Raw genomic sequence first — 21,093 nt, forward strand, 5'->3', positions numbered from 1 at the left:
CTCCTGGCTACCTCTTCCTTCCTAAAGTTAGGTATACTATGACTACAAAGAGGTCCTCTTCCTTCCTAAAACTAGGATGAATGGCACCTGTAGTATTGTTTAGAGTGGAATCTGAAATACTGAGTGAAGAAGACCTCCACAGATCTCCAGGGCTTGGAAGCCTTCCCCTGGGAAAGGACAGCCTTGTGCAAAACTCACCCTGCCCAAGGTATGACAGAGCACAAGACCTGCAGGGGACCACCCAACTCTCCAAGCCCTGCTCTGACAGCCAGGCAGCAGAAGTGCCTCCAGGTGTGCTCCCAGGATATGTCCTTAGGCATAACAGGGCACACAAGAACTTCCTGCAGTGCATGGCCAAGAGCCACAGCTCTGATGTTCCAGGGAGCTTTACCAGCATCAGTCCCTGAAGCCAGGGGATGTGCTGTGTGCAGTGGTCCTCGGTGCAAGTATCCTTGCTGATGATTTGACAGTAATGAGAACATTCCCTCTCACTGCTTGCTTCTGCAGCACTGATCAGAGAACCACAGAGTGCTTGAGGTTGGAAGGGACCATTAAAGCTCATCTAGTCCCTCCTCCCTGCAGTCAGCAGGGACAGCTGCAACTAGAGCAGGCTGTTCAGAGCTCCAAACAGCCTTTCATGGAATGTCTCCAGGGATGGGGCATCTGTCACCTCTCTGTGCAACCTGGGACTGTGTCTCACCACACTCAGAGTAAAAAAAATCTTCCCTCTATCTAGTCTGAATGTCCCTTTCTAAATATAAACCCATCACCCTTCTCCTCTCACAGCGGGCCCTGCTAAAAAGTCTGCCCCCTTCTTTCTTACAGCCCCCTTTAAGTACTGAAAGGCCACAAGCAGCTCTCCCTGCAGCCTTCTCTTTAGGCTGAACAACTCCAGCTCTCTGTCTGTCCCCTCAGCAGAAGTGTTCCAGCTGCTGGATCATCTTTGTGTCCCTGATGATCTGCTCTGCATCCTCAGATACTGTAAGCCCAGCTGGAAGCGCTCCTCAGCAGTGCCACCTAGCCACTCTGGCCTCAGCTGCTCCTTCTGCCTGCTGTTAAGACCTTTGCACTCCTCTTTTCCTCCTTTTTTCTCTCCTTCTTTCAAATCACATCCTATTTTCTTCAGGCCACCTCTCCAGTTTAAGATCATTTCTGAGGGTCTTTCCTGGCTCTAAATTGCTTCTAATACCCAAAGGGATCCTACAGGAAAGCTGGGGAGGGACTTGTCATGAGGCTGTCTAGCAACAGGACAGGAGTGAATGGTTTGAAGTTGAGGGAGAGCAGGGTTAGACTGGATCTGAGGAAGATCTTCAGTATGAGGGTGGTGAGACTCTGGAATAGGCTGCCCAGGGTGGTTGTGGATGCCCCCTCCCTGGAGGTGTTTAAGGTCAGACTGGATGAGGCCATGGGCAACCAAGTCTAGTTGAGGTGCATGCCTGCCCATGGTGGGGAAGTTGGAGCAGATAAGTTGGAAGGGAACTCACAGATTGAGCCCTTCTGTGATCTCTGAGGTCCCTTCCAACATAAGCTATTCTATGATTTAAGGAGCTCAGCCATGGGGTCCTGCCTTCCTCCTGCATCTGCTCTTGCAGCCATTCTGTGATTCACAACCCCCCTGATGTCTCCCTCTGCAGACCGCCTCCCCTTCCCTTACTTGTGGCTGCTGTTAGCAGTTGCCTGACTGAACCCTGGCTGGATGCTTCCCAGTACAATTCCTCACTGAAACAGCCCCAGCCCTTCTGCTCCCTCCTTGCAGTCACTTGTGTCCCTCCTTGCCAAGAACCACCACCTGGCTTCCCTCTCCTTGTTTCCTGACACCCTCACTGATGTGTCCTTATCTCCCACACCTCTCCCTCCGTGTCTGTCTGTCCTGAGGCTGCCCTGCAGCTGCCGCCTCGCTGCTCCCAGCTCTGTCCTCACACACTCTCTCTGCCTTGCACTTGGTAGCAGGGCTTGGGCTGATTTATACTTTCTGTGCGTGCTCCTTATTGTGCTGGAGATGACCAAGCTGAACTCATGCTATTCTTCCTACCTCGCTTCGGCACAGGGATGGTCTGCAGATGTTTCAGTCAGGAGCTGGCACCTCCCTGGATGTCTTCTCCCACTCCTTGTTTACTGTGAGAGAGAGACCCAAACTTACTCAAGTCTGCTTTCTGGAAGTTCACAGTCTTCCCTCTACAAACCCACACTTCTTCCTGAATAACTTCTGCCAAGGCTGCTTTCCACCTTTGATTTGCTCCCAGCAGTCAGAACCAACCTTTCAAAACACAAGGAAGGTGTTGACAGTTGTCCCCCAAACGTTCCAAAACCTGCTATGTGCCCAGGGCTGTGTTCACCTTCCAGGTGGGACCTACAGAATTAAGGTCCACCTGCTGAGCCCTGAGATTTAGGAGAGGCAGCAAGACAGTGCAGCTGTGTGCTGCTCTTGGGTCACAATAACCCCATGAATGTGCCAGGCTTGGGACAGAGTGGCTGGAAACTGCCTGGTGTGTTGGCTGACAGCTGAATGTGAACTGGTGTGTGCCCAGGCTGACAGTGTCCTGGCTTGTATCAACAACAGTGGGGCCAGCAGGACCAGGGCAGTGATTGCCTCCCTGTACTTGGCTTGGGTGAGGTTACACCTTGAATACTGGATTCAGTTTTGGGCCCCTTACTACAAGGACATTGAGGTCCTGGAGTGGGTCCAGAGAAGAGCAATGGAACTGGTAGAAGACCTAGAGCATAATTCTTGTGAGGAGTGGCTGAGGGAACTGGAGTTGTTCAGCTTGGGGAAAAGGAGGCTGAGAGAAGACCTTCCTGGGTTTTATTGTTTTAACTCCCTGAAATGAGGCTGGAGCCATGCTGGGATCAGTCTCTTCTGCCAAGGACAAGAAGAAATGGCCTCAAGTTGCACCAGTGAAGGTTTAGATTTGGCATGAAGAACAATTTCTTCCCCCAAAGGGTTGTCAAGGCCTGGAACAGGCTGCATGTCTTAGCAGAAGAGCAGTAAAAAAAGTGGTGAGAGTCCTCATCCCTGGGGGGTTCGAAGCTGTGTAGATGTGGTGCTGAGGGACACGGTTTAGTGGTTGCCTGGCGGTGCTGGGTTAAGGGTTGGACTCCGTCATCTCAAAGATCTCTTCCAATCAAACCCATTCTGTGATTCTCTTTTCCAGCTGCTCTTGAAACCCTTCTCTCATGCACATAATCTTCCCCACAAGCAGCCTCCTGCCAGCACCCCACTTTCGGTCCCCGTCTCCCCGGGGTGACCCCGCCTCAGGTCCCCGCAGCTCCCCGCGGGGCGGGGCGCTGCCCTCTGCTGCCCGCCCCGGGGTGTGGCCATGGCGTGCTTCGGCCCCGCCCCAGCCCAGTCCTGGCCCCGCCCCGCGTGAAGCCCCGCCCCCTGGCGGGGCGCTGGGGCGGCCCCGGCCGCGCAGCCCCGCGGCGGCTCGGCTCGGCTCGGCTCGCCCCGGCCGAGCATGGAGCAGTAGCAGCACGGCGCCTCGCCGCTCCGTCCCGCCGGCCATGGGTGCGGAGCGCAGAGCGGAGGCGGCGGCAGCAGCAACACCCCGCGGTGCTTGCGCCTGCGGCGGCGGCGGCAGCTGGCGGCTCTTCCTCGGCTTCTTTGCGCTGTCGCTGGCGCTGCACGTCCTGACGCTGGGCTGTTACCTGGAGCTGCGCTCCGAACTCCGCCGCGACCGAGGCCCACAGCCCGCGGCATCCCCGCGGCGGGACGGGACGGCGGCCGCAGCTCCGGGCTCCCCGGTCACCGGTCGCCCCCAGCGGCCCGCCGAGGGCGGGGACCGCCGCCAGCAGGTGGGTCCCGGGCTTGGGAAAGTGGGGGGGTCGCGGCCGGGCGGGACCGCACTTGTCACGGACCCCCACGTCCCTTTCCCCCTGTCCTGCAGTCCCCCGTCTCCATTCTTCCGACCAACTTCTTGATTACCCCAAATATGTGTTTACTGAGGAGTAAAAAGGAGGCAAAAGCCCCCGGGCGGCGCTGGCGGGGGTTAAATTTGAAGAGAACTCAGTATTCTTGGCTGGGAAGCGTAAGGGGGAGCCGGTGCTGCGGGGGGCTCCGAGGGCCGCCTGCGCTCCACCTGCTGCCTGTCGTGACAGCCCCGCCATGTCGGCCCCGATGCCGACAGCCCCGGGGGGCGGCGAGAGCGGTACCGGCTGAAGGAGGTGGCCGGAGCCGGGGGTCTGCTCCCCTGGGAGGGGGGCAGGCTGGAGCCGGGGAGCTCTGCGCGGCTCGGCTCTGAATCCCACCTCGGTGAGCGCTGCAAACCCTCAGCCCTGCACACCCCACGCTTGCCTCTGCCCTCTTGGGGTGTTCTGGATTATTTGGATTTTTTTTATCCCGCTTTGCCGTGCGTTGCAGCAGACTTTTGAGCTGTGCTCCCCCCAGCACCTCCGTAGTCTGACCTGTCCAAGACCAGGTTGGTTTCACGCTCCAGTTGTCCTCACTGGTGCGTCCAGCCCCTGGGAGCGATGGTGCCCGGGGGGGGCGGGGGGGGGGGCTTGCTTGTCCCGAGAGCCTCTGGGAGAGCAGGAGCGTTGCTGGGGCCTCCGCTCCCAAACTTAGCTCATTTTTTCCAGGCACGAAACCTCGCTTGCAAGCAGGACAAGCTGAAGGAAGGAGTTTCCTCCCTTTAGAGCCTCACGAGCCGATGGCCCGCTCCCCAAAAGTGCCGGGTGGCTTAGCCAGGGGGCAGCTGAGACACAAAGCCCTGCCCTCACAGTCCGTGCTTTGCTGGTTATCAATGCACGGACAAAAATAGCTTTGATAAAGCTGCGAGTTTGGAAACTCTTCCCTCCTACTTGGCAGCCGGCAGCCGTTCTGCTCGCTGGCCTCGGCTGCTCCCGGGAAAGCCGGGCTCGCCCCTTCCAGGGGGTATTTCCAGCTTCCGACGATAAAATCCGAGAAAGCATTGAAGGGGAGAGATCCCGGGACGTCCGGGCATCCCTTTTGTTTTTGCCCCTCGGTGCTTAAGCGGTGTCAACATAGAGCTGGAGCGGCTTGATGCGGCGGTGGAATTCTTAGGTTGTCTTGTAATAGCATGCGGCTGAAGTTCCTTTCGTGTTATCGTGCTGGATCTGTTTAGTCTTTAGAGCTCTTCTTTCCAGCGCCTGTATAATGAAATACCAGGGTAAATAGTTGAGGCGTCCATAAATTACGGCGTTAGATAGTTTGTCTCTGGATGTGGACGAAGATCCAAGCGTCGCTCGCTGCAGCTGACATACTCCAGATAAGGTAACGCTAATTACTTCTTTATTTTACATCTGGCCCGTCGGGCATAAGATGAAAAATTCCTGTGGCCATATTGAAGCAGTTGGTTGAGAGAAAGTTTCCCTGTGTTATGGGCACGCAAAGCCCTGGGAATTTCACCCCCTCCCCCGCTCCTCTTGCCCTGCGAGCAAGATGCAGCAGCCTGTTGAGTTGTGTGTCCCCCCCCTGCAAGCACCTTCTAAGGCTAAACTGTGCAAGAGCAGGTTGGTTTCTGCCTCTTCTTTTCCGCACTGGTGTGTGGACCCCCTGGGTGGTTGCAGCCCAGCTGCAAAATGCTCCCATTTGGAAACCTGTGACAACGTGTGGTTAATATTTGTGGTACTGTTGCTCCTTTTCTCCTTGAGTCTGTGCACAGTTCCAACCAGCCACCTTCCATGTCCTAGGGTGCTGTGAGTCTGTCCCTGCTGGGATTGAAGCAGTGAAATGAGCTGTTTGCCAAGAAGCCTTCCTTAAAATGTTGTTGATACTATAAATTTAGAGCCCTGAGCATGTTCTGAGCACTTTTCCAGCCCATAGAAGCCAAGCTGTGATTCTGGTGAGCCCAAAGTCTCTCCCATACCCTTGTGTCGGGAGACAGACACTGGCAGAAATGAGTAAATAATTGTTTCCAAGGATCTGATCGAGGAGATCCCTGTCCCAGGGACCTGGGATGCCTCTGGGGAACCCAGCATCCTGATGAACACGCTGCCCCGAGCCCTCAAGCAGTCGTTTTGCTATGCAGAGTATTTGCAGTAGAGGCTGAGTGGCTGCTGCCTGTATTGTGATTGTACAAGCTGATTTGAAACAAGCACAAAATATTCCCCTTCCTGAGCCCGTTTTCTTTCTTTAATTTTTTCCCTTTTTTTCCCTTTTCCTGACCTGAGGCAGGAGAGAAAGGAGCAGGGGGAAGGATGGGGAGCGATGGTCAGCACCGAGAGCTTGGCAAGCAAATCTCTGCTGGCCGCTGGCCAGAAATGACCTCATGACAGGAGTGAGATTTGGCAGCTCGATAACCTCCACTTCCCTATCTCACAGGGTAGCTGAATATGTAACTCATTTGGGATACAAGGGCAATTTTTCATGGCAGAGGTTGAGGCATTGTAGTTCACATCTTTGTCCCAGAAGCCGCTGGGTGTTGCATCACCTCCTTGGCTTCCAGATGAAAACTTGGTTTAATGCCGCTTTTAATTCATTGACTCTTCCATTGCTGCCCCTCGGAGATGGGACGGAGGATTTGGGCTGAGGTGGCTGTTCTGAAGTCCAAATAATCCCTTCAGGTGGCTGTGCTGTGGAGCACCAAAGTGGTTCTCTCAGTGTGTTCCTTAGGGGCTGCTTTGTTAACGGCTGTGCTTGCGGGGAACAGGCAGCAGGGTGCTGCGTGCCGCTCGTTAGAATATCTTGTCCTGAAACAAGATGGGGTCTGGTTGTCCAAAAATTCATCCCTGTAGTAGCTGAGCTTCATTTTAGTGCTGCTCCTTTGAGCAAGTCTATGTTGTGCCACATTTCTGCCAAAATCTGTTTCTTCCTGAGGTCCAGGCAAAGTGCCTCGTCCCTGTGAGCATCCCATGGTGGGCTTTGGAGCTGCCAGTGTCTGCCTCTTGGAGTCCTGTTGAGTATCCATCAGACCTGACTTGTCATGGAGGTGCTTGGGGCTGGCCAGGGGTGGCTGCTGCCAAGTCACCTGAAAGAGTGTGCTGAGCAGGAGATGGGATACCAGCATTTACCTTCACCACCTCCAAAGGTGGTCGCTCCGTCTCTACCACTCGCCGCTTCAGCAAGGGAGGGACCTGCTCCCATCAGCATTCCCAACAGCATCATTGCTTTCCTGCTGGTTTTATTGATCTCACCTTGTCTAACCCCCGCTAACTCTCCATTAACCTGTTTTCATTCCCTTTCCTACCTTACTCCTCTACCTCCTGGCACAGCAGCCAGGGTCCTCCTCTTCCAGCAGTCATCAGGCCCTTTTAATTCCTGTCTAGCTCTAAAAGCTCCTTTGATTAGGAAATGACAGGAATAAAGGTTTTGAGGGAGAGTAGTTGTGGATAAAGGAGAGTGAGAGGGTGCAGCTGAGGCTCTGCATGCTGCTTGTTGTGCTGTTTAATGAAAATCCTAGAATGGTTTATGTCTCCTCCAAGCCCTCTGCCATGGGCAGGGACACAATACATGCACTGCCAGGGGTGTTCCTTCAAGACTGAAGCATTTGCTTTATTTGATGGGGAGAATAGAATAGAATCATAGAATCAACAAGGTTGGAAAAGACCTCAAGGATCATCAAGTCCAACCTGTCACCCAAGACCTTGTGACTACTCGACCATGGCACCAAGTACCACGTCCAATCCCCTCTTGAACACCTTATTGATGCTATTATAAGGGAGGTTGTGGATGTCTCCTCCTTGGGGGTCTTCAAGGCCAGGTTGGGAAAGGCCTTGAGCAGCTGAGTTGCGTAGAGAGGTGTCCCTGCCCATGGCAGGGAGGTTGGAGTAGATGATCTCTGAGGTCACTTCCAACCTAAGCCCTTCTATGGTTCTTGTCAGGATGCTGTGGCAGGGTGATTCTTGGTGCTTTATTTGGGGTGGTTTCACCCAGGCTGGGCTTGTAGCACATTGGCCTCTGACTGTTGGTTGTAGAAGACAGATGGACGTTGCATTGTCACTCGTACTCAGCCTGTTGTCCACCCTGTGCCACTGAAGGGCTGTGACTGAAAGTAAGGCCTTTGGGGCAGGTGTTTTCTGCTGCCCTCAAAACGATTGTGTGGTGTTTCTCATGATCATGTTGTCATTGTTTAAGTAGCTCTACACTGAAATGGTGCTTGGCAGGCCAGCCAGGACACCTAGGCAGGATGTAGTGGAAAAGCAGAAGAGTTTTAGTGCTGTTGGAAGCTAGGGCTGGCCTGGCCAGGCTCAGCCACAAGGTATCTCTTGGTTGACTAACATGAAGTGAACATTATTTTGCCCTTTCTTCTCAATTCCTGCTCCAGAGTGAAAAATGGCACTGAGGTGAGGTTTACACCATGTGCTGTGGGTAGGCTCTAGAGGTGCTGTAGAGACTCCTCCCTCCCCCAGGAGCATCCCTTCAGCCCATCCATGCGTACTTACCCTGGTGCACGATGGAGTAGGCCTGAGCTGAAACTGTGCTGAAAGCTTTGAGTGTCCTGCTGGAAACACTTCCCCAGTGTTAGCCTCCTCTGAAGAGACTTGTGCAGGACACAAACCTTTCAGTATGTGTTGAGGGCTCATGTTTTGGGGTTCTATGACTTCTGACCTCAGGTGGTGGAAACCCCAGGTGGGCACGGTGGAACAGAACCACAGCATGGCTTGGGTTGGAAGAGACCTCTAAATCTTATCTAGTTCAGCTCTCCTGCAGTGAGCATGGACATCTTCAACTAGAGGAGGTTGCTCAGAGCCCAGTCCAACCTCACCTGGAATGTTTCCTGGGATGGAGCATCTGCCACCTCTCTAGGCAGCCAGAATGTAGGTAGTGCTGGGTTGTGCTTCATGGTGGGGCTTCCCTCCAATTACAATTTGGTGGTCTTGAGTCTAGCTGGAGGAAGCTCTTAGAGAGCAAAAAAGGGAGGTAACAGTTGCTATCTGACAAACATGTCAGGGCTCTGGTGACCTTCATCCACATTTTAGTGGTGCCCATCCCTTGATGGAGAGGGTGGCATTCCTGAGACTGTGTGATGCTTAGGGTCTGTGCTGAGGAGAGAAGGTTGCCTGCTAACAGCTAGAAAACACATTTCTGCTGCCATTCCTATGAATATTCTGTGCAGTCTGCTAGGGATCCATCAGCTTTTCCTGTGAAAGGAGACAGTGGTGCAGAGCATCAAGAGAGTGGCAGGAGAGTGACAGTGGCTTTGTGATGTGAGCTTTGCCCCACAGGTCTGAGGCACATCCATGTGTAGGTTTAACTCTGGGTGTGTGGAGGAACCATCTCCTTTGGTAGCATGGGCAGTGCCCAGCTGGTGCCCCTGTTCCTGCCTTGGGCACCCTTCTGATCACTTTATGATGCTGTTTGGGTGTATTTCTCTCCTCCTTACACCAAGCAGGTGAGATGGACACCTTGTTGTCTGCAGTGGGGTGTCACTGCACCGGCAAGGGCTGGAGCTCAGCAACTCCCCTTTGGAAACAGGGAAACTCAGGCAGAAAACTAACTGCAGCTCTGGGATCCCCAAGTGCAAGTCAGCTGCAGGTATGTCTCATGAGGGGTGGTGGTGAGGGTAGCAAAGGTGTAAAATAAAGAACAATCTGACATCTAAGAGAGAATTAGATGGAAGATAAGAAATGCTCTGTCTCTAAGCTTGTGAGCATGTCAGCTGTGTTAGCTATCCAGAGAGTGTGTGGGGGCAAGCATGGAATTAATTGAGGGTCTGGAGAACAGGTCTAGGGTCTGGAGGACAGGTTTTATGAGGAGCAGCTGGGGGAACTGGGGTCGTTTAGCCTGGAGAAAAGGAGGCTGAGAGGAGACCACCTGTCTCTCTACAAGTACCTAAAAGGAGGTTGGAGCCAGGTGGAAGTTGGTCTCTTATCCCTAGTAACGAAAGACAGGATGAGAGGAAATGGCCTCAAGTTGCACCAGGGGAGGTTTAGGTTGGATGTTAGAAGAAACTTCTTCACTGAAAGGGTTCTCAAGCACTGGAACAGGCTGCCCAGGGAGGTGGTTGGATCACCTTTTTCTGGAGGTGTTTAAAAGAGGCAGAGATGTGGTGCTGAGGGACACGGGTTTGAGTTAGAGAGTGGTTGAATTTAATGATATTGAAGGCCTTTTCCAACCAAAATGCTTCTATGGTTCTAATCCAGCAATGGCCAGGCTAGGGAGGAGGACAGGTTTCAGCAGACTGCTATCATAGTTTCATAGTTTCATTCAGGGTTGGAAGGGACCACAAGGATCATCTAGTTCCAACCCCCCTGCCATGGGCAGGGACACCCCACACTAGACCAGGCTGGACAGAGCCTCATCCAGCCTGCTCTTAAACACCTCCAGGGATGGGGCCTCGACCACCTCCCTGGACAACACATTCCAGTGCTTCACCACTCTCATGGTGAAGAACCTCCTCCTCACATCCAGCCTGAATCTCCCCACCTCCAGCTTCATTCCATTCCCCCTAGTCCTGGGTTGGAAGGGACATCAAGGACCATCCAGCTCCAACCCCCCTGCCATGGCCAGGGACACCTCACACTGCAGGGACACCTCACACTGCAGCAGGTTGCTCACAGCCACATCCAACCTGGCCTTAAAAACCTCCAGGGATGAGGCTTCCACCACCTCCCTGGGCAGCCTGTGCCAGGCTCTCACCTTGCTGGAAGCAGAAAGCCAGGAATAACGTGAGAAGGGCTCACCAGGAGGGGGTCAGCGGCAGCGTCCTGCCCGTGCTGGGAGGAGCGGCAGCAGAGGGAAGAGCTCAGCAGCGTGCACAGAGCACGTGTGGTAGAGGATTGAGTGAGTCAGTGTCTGAAGGGACGAGCTGAGGACCTGTGTCTTCAGCCCAAGGAGGGTGGGCTGTGGGACAACGTGACCAGGGTGCTTCCTTCCTCTCCAGGCACTTCCGAGCTCTGCCTCGTCTTCCCCTTCCGGAGCGGCGCTTGCCGCTCGATTCTCTCTTCCCTGCTCGCTCCATAAACACTGCCACTCGGTGCAAGGACTCAGGGCTTTATTTCTTTATCAGCAGTTATGGAATTCCTTGATGGAGAAGGTTGTTGTTGCCAAGGCTTTTGACCCTTCACGTGACCAAAGCTGCAGGGCTTCTCGGCTGTTCTCCCTCGGCCAGTGCTCCAAGCCCCTGTCCCTGAGGACGCTCGGTGGCATTCCAGAGTTCTCTTCCATTTGCACCTCGAGAGTACACGGTGCCGTTTCAAACCAATATTATTCTAACCTCCTAACATTGTTTGCCTTACCACATGATGCCATAAATCTTCCCTGCTCTTTCCCTCCACGTGTAGTATCTTGTAGTGCTAATTAAACCGCGCGCTCCCCTAATTTCGCTCCCCCACTAATCCAGTCTATTTTCCTTGACTGGAAGCCAAACCCTGAGCGCTTCAGAGCACGCAGAGCTGCCATTCCCAGCCTCATTACATGCTAATGACTCGATATTTTAATACCTTTCAACACTTTTTAGAGGATGTTGTTTCTGGAGGTGTCTGGCTGCCGAAGGTAGCTTGCGCACGCGGGGCTGAGGGGGCGCGCCGGCGCGTGAAACACCGAGCGAGCTCCGTGGGGGCGAGTTCAGCGTGGTGAGCGTGCGGCTGAGGAGGTGTAATCTGTCAGAGTTCATTGTGCAGCATCAGAGGGAGATTGGGGGCACCATTGTAAAATGCTTAAGTGCCTTTATAGGGGAGGGAAATAAAAGCTCTTGCCTCAGCTTTGACACGGGGCAGTCATAAGAGCCCCCTGGTTAGACCCTTGGGACGGTGCTGGTTTTGTCTGCTGCTGGTGCTGATGCCAGTGGGGCCTGAGCGCTGCTCTAACCAGAATAATTACTCGCAGATGGATGGATATTAAACCAAGCTCTTGCCATAAGCCCGAGTAAAATTCTGTTGTAAGTGCAAAGTACTAAATATGCAAGAGTGCATTGATGGGATGCCAGGGCTGTAATGCCTTCCAAATGTCCGTGCCAGCAGCCAGGTCCCGCTGCAGCTGCACCTCTGCCTGATCTCTGCCTGATCTCTGGAGTCTCCACATCTCGGGAGAGCCTCAAGAATGGCTCTGGAGCACCTCAAGAATGGCTCTGGAGCAGGAGGAGCACCCTGGTGACTTGAAATGATCCCTCAGCCTGCAGGTGATCTTGTGCTATGGGATGTGCTTCCTGTTGGAGTGTGGGGAGGGGACACACCAGCTGGAGCCCTCCTTAATCCTATTCATTCAGGGACCTAAATGGGTGGAGAAAAGCATGGGATGCCAGCAGCAGGCATCACATTGCTTGGCCTTGCAGCAGTGGGCAGTGTGTGGCACTGGGAGGAATTGGCCTTGCAGCAGTGGGCAGTGCATGACAGGATAGGCACTGTTGCATGGCATTGCTTGGCAGGGATATGCATGGGATGGCATGGGTTTGCCCTGCATGGCTTTGCAGCAGTGAGCACTGCAGGGCACGGGGCTGTGCTGCAGGGGTTTGCAGCAGCAAGCATGAAGCAGTGTGGCATTGAGTGGCTTGCAGCAGTGGGCACCATGTGGCATGATGCTGTGGTGGATCTCATGTGAAATGGCATGGCATGGCTCTACCAGAGTAGGTGTTGCATGGCATGGGGTGGCATTGCTTGGCTTTAACGTGGTGCTGCAGCAGGTGCTGTATGGCACAGTGAGGGGCTGTGATGCGCAGGGTCCTGGTGGCTCTGTGTTGTGTGGCTTTGCAGCTGGGCTTTGGCGTGCTGGCTGGTAGCTGCTGGGTCTAGGTTGGACCCAGCGTGGGCCAGCACTGAGCTGCCAGACAGCCACAGACATGGCAGTGTGGGTTTAGGAGATCAGTCCCTCCTTGTCCCTGCTGGTTTCATCTCCTTTACAACAGACACAATGTCCCAGTGGCAGCCTCTTGGTGACAAAGCCGAGTTAAATACCCTGTCCCCAGGGCAGTGTCACAGCCCTGTCCCTCCTGTGCTGCCTTTGTCTGGCCCCTTTAATCCCTCTTTGCAATTTTCTTCACCTCTGTGTTTCAGATGTCTCCTGAGGCACATAACAAGGGGAAGGGGGGAGATGGTGAGAGAGTTTAAGCCAGCCCTTTAGTCGCATCCACCTCAAAGCATGGAACAGGTCTAGAATAGCAATCTCTATGTGGGCATAAGAGCTGAGGAGCTGCTGTGTTGTGGTCTTCTCCATAACCGTGGTGGCTCTGGCTCCATGCTGGGACCAGCACTGGTGCTTCTGGTCCTGCTCTGGATGTCTTGCAGCTTTTCTGGCTGTCCCATGATGGTTGAGTTGGGTGCTGACTCTCCTGCACTGTGCTCCCTCAGTGACTTTGTCATGCTTCTGAACCAGCTTTACTGTTGTGTTACCCTTTCTCTCTTCCATATTTTTCATGACTTCAGTGTTGGCATTCCTTCTAAAGGAGCATTTCCTTCTCCTTCAGCCCTTTGCTGCTGCACCAGCACCAGCTGGGGGGCAGGAGGTGGCCAGGTGCTCTCTTTGGAAGAGATCTTCTGTCTTCCAGAATAAGGCTTCCCTTGGCCTTTGGTTGTTTCACTTTAATTGATGGAGATAATCATTTCAGCAGGATGTGAACCTGCTGGAGCAGAGCCAGGGGAGGCCACAGAAAGGATGAGGCCAGGCTGAGAGAGTTGGGGTTGTTCAGCCTGGAGAAGAGAAGGCTCCAGGAAGACCTTCTTGTAGCGGTTAAAGTGGCCTGTAAGAAAGATGGGGACAGACTTGTCAGCAGGGCCTGTTGTGACAGGACAAGAGCTGATGATTCTAAAGAGGGAGATTTAGACTAGATAGAAGAAATTGAGGGCACTGAGGGTTGCCCAGAGAGGTGGCAGATGCCCCATGCCTGGAAACATTCCAGGGCAGGTTGGACAGGGCTCTGAACAACCTCTTCTAGTTGCAGATGGACTGCATGACATTTGAGAACCTGTTCTAACCACAGTCAGTCTATGATTCCATGTTCTCCATCTCCATTGCAGTCAGCATCTCTGCAAGGAGGTTTTTCCTGATGGAAGAAAACCCCACTGAGGGCTTTCAAAAGGAGAGGAGATGACACCAGAGCTTCTGACTGCAGCACTGCCTTATGAGGAGAGGCTGAGGGACCTGGGGCTTTTTAGTCTGGAAATGAGAAGACTGAGAGGGGATTTAATCAATGTTTATAAATATCTGAGGACTGAGGTTCAGGAGGGAGGGGACAGGGACAGGCTCTGCTCACTTGCTCCCTGGGTTAGGACAAGGAGCAATGGATGTAAGCTGCAGCACAGGAGGTTCCACCTCAACACAAGGAGGAACTTCTTTACTGTAAGGGTCTCAGAGCACTGGAACAGGCTGCCCAGAGAGGTTGTGGAGTCTCCTCCTCTGGAGACTTTCAAGGCCTATCTGGATGCATTCCTCTGTGACCTGAGCTAGATTGTATGGTCCTGCTCTGGCAGGGGGGTTGGACTTGATGATATCTTTGGGTCCCTTCCAACCCCTGACACCCTGTGATCCTGTGGTCCCTTGCTGGGGCAAGAAGGTATTTAGGATGCATTGGCTACAGATGCTCATCTGACCCCACTCCTGCTCCCTCCCAGGCTGACCCAGTTAAGAGGGGGCTGCTTAGGGCAGGTCAATGTTGTGTGTCCAGATACACAGCAAGAAACCACAGATTTAGTGTCCCTTGGCCAGCAGACAGCAAAACTGTCTTTGGCTCCTTGCTTTTATTTTCCTGTGCATGGAGCTGCAGCAGCTCTTCCCCGTTCCCAGGGAGGCTTGGGGCTGTGGACACACGTGGGGCAGATGCTGATGGTCTGAACAGACGTCGCGTGAGCCTTTCAGGCTTCGCTGCCTGCTGGGCTCAGCAAAACTCCTCCAGGAAATAATTTGGGAGCAATTATTTCCTTCAACCTGGCAAATAAGTCATCTTGCTGCTGATAACCTTAACTAGCACTGGGTTTTGTGTTTTCCCATGGGGGCGGGGAAATGGAATGAAGCGTTTAAAGCTGATTGGAACTGGAACTGTTGCTGACACTGAGGGAAATTGGCAGTTCAGCCCCAGAAATGAGACTTTCATGGTTGTCAGTGTAGTTGCAGAGTGATGCTGTTTCACCCAGAGTCACAGAATTGTTTTGGTTGGAGGAGGCCTTTCAGATCATCAACTCCCAACACTAACCCAGCACTGCCAGCTCACCGCTAAACCATGTCCCTCGGCACCACATCTCCATGGCTTTTAAACCCTGTCAGGGTGGAGACTCCACCACTGCCCTGAGCAGCCTGTTCCAGGGCTTGACAACCCTTTTGGGGGAAGAAATTGTTCCTCATGTCCAACCTAAACCTCCCCCTGTGCCATTTCCTCTTGTCTTGTTGCTTGTTCCTTGAGAGGAGAGGCTGAACCCCACCTAGTTCCAACCTCCTTTCAGGGAGCTGTAGGGAGCAATGAGGTCTCCCTTCAGCTTCCTTTTCTCCAGACTAACCAACCTCAGCTGGTTCCAACCTCCTTTCAGGGAGCTGTAGGGAGCAATGAGGTCTCCCCTCAGCCTCCTTTTCTCCAGACTAACCAACCTCAGCTGGTTCCAACCTCCTTTCAGGGAGCTGTAGGGAGCAATGAGGTCTCCCTTCAGCTTCCTTTTCTCCAGACTAACCAACCTCAGCTGGTTCCAACCTCCTTTCAGGGAGCTGTAGGGAGCAATGAGGTCTCCCCTCAGCCTCCTTTTCTCCAGGCTAACCAACCTCAGCTGCTTCTCACAAGACTTGTGGGATTTGCTGGACCTGCAAATCTGATGAGGTGTATGCAGAGATGAAAAACACACAAAGGGCTGGGTGCTAACTGCAGCTGTTAATATCTTTTTAGTGAGAATGAGGTAAACTTGTAGGTTGGCTGCCTCTGAGTTATGGGTGGGCTTGTTGGTGCTTGCTGGATTTGGGGGTTAGCCCTTGCTGAGAAATCTGGGATCCTGGCTGAGGGGTCCTGGGGTGAGGGGAAGCCCAGCTTGTGTCTGGAGTAAATTAAAAGAGGTTTTCTCCTTCAGAGGTGGAAAGGAGACTTTTCTGTGTGCTGGGAAATGTAAAGTGTGAAAGTGTTGTAATGTTTAAAGGATTCAAGGATCATCCTCTTAGCCACATCTTTAGTGTTGGCTTGGAGTCTTCACCTATCATAGAATGGCTCAGGTTGGAAGGAAGGGTAGAGATCATCTGCTCCAACCCCTCCCTGCCATGGGCAGGGACACCTCTCGACTAGACTCCGCTGCTCAAGGCCTCATCCAGCCTGGTCTTGAACACCCCCAGGGAAGAGGCTTCCACAACCTTCCTGGGCAGCCTGTTTCAGAGTCTCACCACCCTCATACTGAAGAACCTCTTCCTAAGCTCCAGTCTAACCCTGCTCTCCCTCAGCTTCAAACCATTCCCCCTTGCCCTGTCTCTAGACACCCTCATGAAAAGTCCCTCTCCAGCCTTGCTGTAAGGATCCCTTCAGGTACTGGAAGGCAGCTCTAAGGTCCCCTCAGTCTGCTTTTCTCTAGGCTGAACAACTTGCTGTTGAAAGGAGTTGTTTGGGCTCCTTTGGCTGAACTCTCTCCAGTAGTTTCCTGTCTCTCTTGAACTGGGGAACCCAGAACTTGACCCAGGACTCCAGCTGTGCCCTCACTAGAGTGTAAGGGTAGGATAACATCCCTCAACCTGCTGGTCACCACCTTCATGGTGCACCCAAGAATCAAGCTGTCTGAGAATCAAAAAGCCCAAGCCCCACATCAAGCCCCACAGAGCTCTAGACTCTGTCCTACATTTCCAACAGCCTGGATTTGCCAAGGAACTCTGGATACAGCTGATTGCTCTCAGCTCTTTGCTCCCTAGGCTGCCAGGTGGATTTTTCTCTTGCTTTTCAGGATAACCTTAGCTAGAAAGAAGCTCTGTGAAGGACCTGGGAGTGCTGGTGGACTAAGAATTCCCCAAGAGGCAGTAATGTGTTCTTGTGGCCAAGGAAGACATTGATGTCCTAAGATGCATTAAGTCAGCAGGTTGTGGGAGGTTGCCCTCCCCCTCTTCTCTGCCCTAGTGAGGCCACATCTGGAGTGCTGTGTCCAATTTTGGGCTCCCCAGGTCGAGAGACAGGGAACTACTGGAGAGGATACAGTGAAGGCTACAAAGCTGCTGAGGGACCTGGAGCATCTCTGAGGAGGAAAGGCTGAGCGAGCTGGGACTGTTTAGCCTGGAGAAGAGCAGCCTGAGAGGGGATCTGCTCAATCCTGATCAATAGCTAAAGGACAAGGGTCAAAAGGATGTGGCCAGACTCTTGTCAGTGGTGCCCAGTGACAGGACAAGAGATAATGGGCAGAAATGATAGAAGATGGGGACAGTTCAACTTTCAGTCAGGTCCCAGAGAAGCTGGCTTCAAGCTCCTTGTCTGGATCAGGTACTGAAGCAGTTAACTATCCCTGCTGATGTACAAGAGCAGTGCCAGGTACCTTGCAGGGGGGATCCACATTTGCTCTCTGAAATCTGGCACACAGCAATCATTTTTCTGTCGAGAGCAGCAGTCACACCCCGAGGGGATGGCTGACAGGGAAGGTCCCCCTGACATGTTTACCCAGGGATTTTGTTATCCTGGAGAGTGCTCTCTCAAAAAGCCCAAACCCCAGGAACAATAGCCACACACACAAAAAAAGAAACCACCCAAAAAAACCCCAAACCACTGCAGGGTTTGTGAGCAGATGCAGTGTCAAGATAGCAAATGATTTCTGCTCTTTGTTTGACTACTTGGCATTTAGTGGTTCATCAGAGTGAAGCCAGCGAGAGTTAGATAGTTCATAATGCTTTAAAAGCTCTAGAATTGAAAGGTTTGGGCTGGTGGGTTTGGGTTGTTCAGGGAGGTGGTTGGGGCCCTGTCCCTGGAGATATTCAAGGTGAGGCTTAACAGGGCTCTGGGCAGCCTGAGCAAGTTGAGGATGCCCCTCCTGACTGCATGGGGGTTGGACTAGATGCCCTTTGGAGGTCATTTCCAGCCCAAACCATTCGTGAATGTGTGTTAACTTAAGTTCACAAGGCTGGTAGAGGGCAGGCAAAGCAGCAGCTTAGAAACAACCAGGAGTAAACCCTGGGTTAGGGCAGTAGAAGTTTGGGGTTGGAGAGGACGGAGGGACAGAGCTTGTGCAGCAGGATGTGTGCTGTGGGTGCTGTAAGGGTGGCACCCAAAGAGCCAACTTCCATAGAATGACAGAAGTGGTGAGGTTGGAAAAGGCCTCTAAGATCATCAAGTCCAACCCAGCAGTGCCAGGTCACCACTGGACCATGGTCTTCAATCCCTCCAGGGATGGGGATTCCAGTGCTGGCTTGAGCAGGCTGTTCCAGGGCTTGACAAGCCTTTGAGGGATTAAATTGTTCCTAATATCCAATTCTTCCCATCCCAGCTGGACTTCATGGCATTGCCTTGCCCTGGAGTTGGTCTTGAATGCTGCTTGCAGGAGGTGGGCCACCATGCCATGTGTTCACCTGCCACCCTGTCTGTCCCGGGCCTTCTGCTTGGCTGGAGCATGAAGCCAGACTGCGTTTGTATGAAACAGGGACACTCTGCTCTGAGAAGTCAGTCATTCTGTTTATACAGTGGTAGTGGTAATTCTGATCCTTGCTTTCAGTATTCGTTGGCACGAGGCAGGAGGACACTGACGTTGAAGCTGGTCCAAAGAGCATCCAGGATGCTCTGACATCCTTGGCGTGCGCGATCCCGAGCCCTCAGACATTGTGAGCTCGGGCTGGGAGGGTGGTTGTGCAAGGGAGGGTGTAAGGAACATGAGCCTGCAGCTGTGATTCCTTGCAGGAAAGCTCTGCAGTGGGGAAGCTTTGGTTTAGTTGGGGTTGCTTCCACGGCTGTCTTCTAGCTGCAGGGCAGATGACAGTGTCAACATCAAATGCTGACAACGCGAAATGTGCCTCACAGCTGCAAGGCTGAGCTGGAGTTATTGCTTCTCCTCTTCTTCCTTGGCTTTTTCTTTTTGGTCTTGTCCCACAATGGACCTAGATTAAATGTCCCTGCCAGTCAGGAGGCTGTTTGTGAGGGGAAAGCACAGATAAGTTGTGCTTCTGGGAACAGCTTGACAGAGAAGAGCTGGAGCGAGCTGGACAGCCCCATGGGCTGCTGCTTGGGTTGTGCTGTGGGCTCTGGTGTGTGTGCTGCTTCCAGGGTCACAACACTTTGGGGCACTTTCTGGGGGTTGTTCCCTGGCTTTGTGTTGGATTTTTTTAGGCCAGTACTCTGGATTTGAATATCTTGGACTTCTATGGGGAAATGTTATGGTGGTTACCAGAGGTTTAGGGTCTGAAGAGGTTGTCCATGATGTTACTCCCATGCAGCAGCTGCTGTGGTAGCTTTTAGGTTGGTTACTATAGCTGGGCTTGGTGTACTCATCGCTTTCATACCTTAAGATGAGGGATTTAGGAAGAGCTCCTGTAGGAAGCTGTGTTGATGGAGGTTTACTGAAAGCTAGTGAAGATGTTTGACACCTTGAGTTGCAGGAAGGATGAACAGGCTCACAGAGTGCTCAGTTTTAACTTTAGGTGCAGTAAGTTGTGCAGACTTCATGAACCAGGGGTTGGTTTGAGATGAGTTTGGGCTCTTCAGCTACAAAACGTTTTCTCCATCACCCTCTACCAGGGTTGTTGTCCACAGGGAAGAGAGATGTGTCAAGGGGTGGTGGGGCTAAACTAAAAGAGAGGAGATACAGCCTAGACACAGACAAGACATTCTTTTATGCTGAGGGTGGTGAGACACTGGCCCAGGTTGCCCAGACAGGTGTTAGATGCTTCATCCCTGGAACCATTGCAGGTCAGGTTATTAGGGGCTCTGAGCAACCTGCTCTACTTGACAATGTCCCTGCTCAGTGCAGGGGGGTTGGGCTAGATGACCTTTAAAGGTTTCTTCTAATTCAAACCATTTTATGACCTGAAATGTTTCCAGGGATGAGGCATTGACCACCTCTTTGGGCAACCTGGATCAGGGTCTCGCCACCATCAGAGTTAAAAACTCTTCCTTCCATCGAGTCTAAATTTCCCTCTTTTCATTTGAAACCATCACCCCTTGTCCTGTCACAACAGGCCCTGCTCAGAAGTCTGTTCCCATCTTTCTTGCAGGCCCCTTTAAGCACTGAAAAGTCACTATCAGCTCTCCCTGGAGCCTTCTCCAGGCTGAGCAACCTCAGCCTCTCCAAGCCTTGCCCACTTTTGTGGGTGCTTTTCTCTCTGGATCGACAGCGTGGTGCTACCTGCTGCTCCTCTGGCCAGCCTGGGTCTGTTCTGCAGCAAGAAACGACTGATTTGAAAGTTTTGGAGCTCTGTCAGGTTTCAGAGCTGTTTCTGTCGGGCTGGAGGCAGCAGAGGGTGTTGCAGGCAGCTCTGTAGGTCCTCAGTTCGGTCTGTGGGTGCAGGATGTTGACAGCTCTGTGCAGCACCCGGCGTGGGGGGCTCGTGTCTGGACGGCGCGGGCTGTGTCGTGCTGTGGGTTCCCAACACCAAATGGCTTTCAGGCCTGTAAAGCTGTCACTCAAATCTGTGATGGCTGGGAGGAACAGCTCCTGCTTCAAGGGTTGGAGAGAGGCAGGAGAGTGCACGTGCAAATTGTATGTCTGTGGTAGGACTTCCCTTCTGCTGCTCTTCTTCTGTTCATTGCTTTCTCCAACACCCTGATGACTTTCAGGTTTTGGTTCACCCTCAGGCTACAGACAGCCCTCCATAGATCACAGAATCACACAGTGCTTTGGGTTGGAAAAGACCTTTAAAGCCCATCTGGTCCAAATCCTCTGCACTGAGCAGGTTGCTCAGAGCTCTCTTCAACCTGACCTGGAATGGTTGCAGCTGTGGTGCATCTAGCATCTCCCTGGGCAACCTGGGCCAGTGTCTCACTACCCTCAGTGTCAAACCTTTCTTCCTCATATCTAGTCTGAACTTCCACTTTTTTAGTTTAAAATCTATTGCCACATAAATGAAGCAGAACTCTGGGCAGCTGTCATGCACACCTGGGTGCTCCTGTGTTCTGCCAATAAATGTAAAGGTTGCTTCTGAAATATTTGCTGAGGAATTACTTTGGAAAGCTAAAAAATATCCTTCTAAGACTTGGGCTTCTTCTATGGTCAGGTATGAATTAAAGCTGTGTGAAAATACAACACTAGGACAGGCTGCCCAGGGAGGTTTGGAGTCTCCTCCTCTTGAGAGATTCCAAACCTACCTAGACATGATCCTGGGCAGCCTGCTGTGAGTGACCC

General features: G+C 52.8%; 1 protein-coding gene across 5 annotated transcripts in view; it reads left to right on the forward strand.

Moving 5' to 3' along the window:
- Positions 1–3,415: 3,415 nt before the first annotated feature.
- The window catches only part of EDA (ectodysplasin A), a 90,229-nt gene continuing 72,551 nt past the window's right edge, over positions 3,416–21,093 (forward strand). For 3 of the 5 annotated variants that reach the window (XM_068157610.1, XM_068157608.1, XM_068157609.1), the window contains exon 1: positions 3,431–3,792. In XM_068157610.1, the coding sequence (XP_068013711.1) occupies positions 3,502–3,792 (291 nt within the window). In that variant the 5' untranslated portion in view covers positions 3,431–3,501. Of the gene's footprint in view, positions 3,793–21,093 lie in introns of all 5 variants that reach the window. The other 2 variants (XM_068157611.1, XM_068157607.1) reach the window with 2 other exon arrangements.

This window comes from Melanerpes formicivorus, unplaced genomic scaffold (assembly GCF_026170545.1).
Source record: "Melanerpes formicivorus ecotype bairdi unplaced genomic scaffold, bMelFor1.0.p_v2 SCAF_37, whole genome shotgun sequence".
NCBI lineage: Eukaryota > Metazoa > Chordata > Aves > Piciformes > Picidae > Melanerpes > Melanerpes formicivorus.